General features: G+C 38.0%; 1 protein-coding gene across 1 annotated transcript in view; it reads right to left on the bottom strand.

The window, feature by feature from the left end:
* The window catches only part of nlk2 (nemo-like kinase, type 2), a 30,160-nt gene that overhangs the window by 14,077 nt on the left and 13,846 nt on the right, over window positions 1-2,237 (bottom strand). The window contains 1 exon segment of the mRNA XM_020619062.1: window positions 75-181. Coding sequence (XP_020474718.1) covers window positions 75-181 — 107 coding nt within the window.

Raw genomic sequence — 2,237 nt, 5'->3', positions numbered from 1 at the left:
AATATATTTTTGGCCATGACAGTAGATGTAACAATAACAACAAGATGGTGTTAAAGAAAGAGAAGAGAACATACCTCGTAGAATCTGATAAAGAAAAACTTTGGCATGGTCTGAGCTCAGAGGCTGGGGGGATACAATGATCTTATGTAGGTCACTTTGCATCAGTTCAGTCACCACATAGCTGACCAATAGGAATTAAGGTAAAAACAAAAACACATCCAAGAGCACAAACAGCAGATCTAAGTGAGAGCCAGTGGAGGTTAGTGCCGCTCTTCTAAAGCTACTGCACCATTTAAAACCAGGGCTGGGCCTCAGTATCTGCGGGACTGCCATTTCCACATGACACTAATGGTCCTACACTCAGGAGCAGCTTTACTTTACTCCATTTCCCTTATGTCATTATGGGTTTTATTTCTGCCCCAGGAGCATAGTAGAAATATACTGGAAATGTTCATTAGCATGTTCATAAGCAGGATGTGGCTTTGGGACCAAAAAGCAGCAGCAGAGGATGGCGCTTTAATCACTGCAGTGTGCAAACACCTGTGGCTACAAGCTGTGCAAATGTACACAGTTTTATTTTCTGTGTAGCCTTGAGACCGCAGTAGCATAGCTTCTGTTTACTGCCCTCAATCATATTTCCATCACGGGTAGATAAATTCCAATATAAACAAAAATAAATAAATAAATAAAAACCCATCTGTGACAGATCACTGCACTGCTACCTCAGTTTGTTTTGTTTTTTGATCATAAATGTCAGCCTGTGTGCTGGTCACGTCAGTGTACTCAGCAATCGTTTCATATTGTAGCCTGAGTGGATGCAGATGTGGGTCATAGCATACACTAACAATTTGGTCTTAAATTTCTGATTCTTGTCTCTAAAGCTCTAAATCAAGTGCTTTGGGTTGTTGACAAAATATTTCATCCTGTTTCTCTCCCTTGTCCACAGTGTGTGTACAGAAAGTTGACTAAATCCAAGTAATAGTGTTATAACAGTAATGGCATAATTCAATGACTCTCAGTCTCCACTCGCATCACACTGCCACTTATATGAAACATAAAGCTAAAATGCATGAGCCCACACTAACACTGTACCATAACCATGCTAACAAAACTACATTCATATTTAAGGTTAATTAAATATTCCATATCTGTGCTTCTGGATAACATATTTATTATTTTACTGCATACTGCAAAGCAACATCTAATCTGGATAACATATTTATTATTTTACTGTCACATACTGCAAAGCAACATCTACTTTTTAATGCAACATTTCTGAACATATTTAATAATAAACACAAGGTTCTTTAACTTTTTATGCCATAGCGAGGTGTTGTAGTGCCTCAGGCCCAAGTCTTTAGGGACTGCTATACTGTACAGCGAGTTTTACAAGCCAACAAATGTCGCTGCACTTGCTTTGTTAGAAGTCCCAGAGCTATGAATCTTTTTTTGCCCCAAATAACAAGAAATCCCCAAATCGTCGTATGGCTTCATCCACCCATCACTACTCTAAAGACATGATAATAATAATAATAATAGTAGGCTAAGTGTCTTACACACCAGGCCATCAGAACACTTCCATTTCTAGAAATCTCACCCTAGATGGGTTGTATCATATTTAGAAATGAATGAGAGCAAACAGAAACTACAGGACCTATAAAGACTGTAAAGCACATCATTCCATCTGTTGAATTCTTTGCACCTCAAGCATGGAATCTTCATTAAGTGGACACATTTTATGGGTACATCCTAATTTCCTTCTTTGACTGTTTTTCCTTCCTTTATCCACTCTTGTCAGGGAAATCGCTCTGGTTCTGCCAAAGCTCTTATTCCTTCTCTGATGCTCATGGACCAAGCAGGGATCTCTGAGGCATGAGCAGGGATACAAGAGCTCATCCTTCAAGAGCCTTGAAGTCTTTCAATGGCCCTGATCGGACTGATCTGATAATACATCATCACTACAGTTTCACACTGAAGTGGACAAATAACAGAATCAACTCAGAAAATGACTACCAAGACTTTGATTTGTTTTCAGACTCATCATCTGGCTAGAAATAGTGGATCTGTATGTCTGACTACTGACAACTTTCTTTATTTGTTAGAAATATTTATTTCTGCATGATCAGTTATTTCCCATTTTGAACTATATCATGAATAATATTCTATTGTCATTTCCATTTTTGCTTTTCTGAAACATCTGAGCTAATAAATAATTTCTACAAAACAGCAATAAAACA

Source organism: Monopterus albus, unplaced genomic scaffold, assembly GCF_001952655.1.
Source record: "Monopterus albus unplaced genomic scaffold, M_albus_1.0 scaffold214.1, whole genome shotgun sequence".
Classification (NCBI taxonomy): Eukaryota; Metazoa; Chordata; class Actinopteri; order Synbranchiformes; family Synbranchidae; genus Monopterus; species Monopterus albus.
Note: the sequence above shows the minus strand (reverse complement) of the source record. Positions and strands in the feature narration are given on the sequence as shown.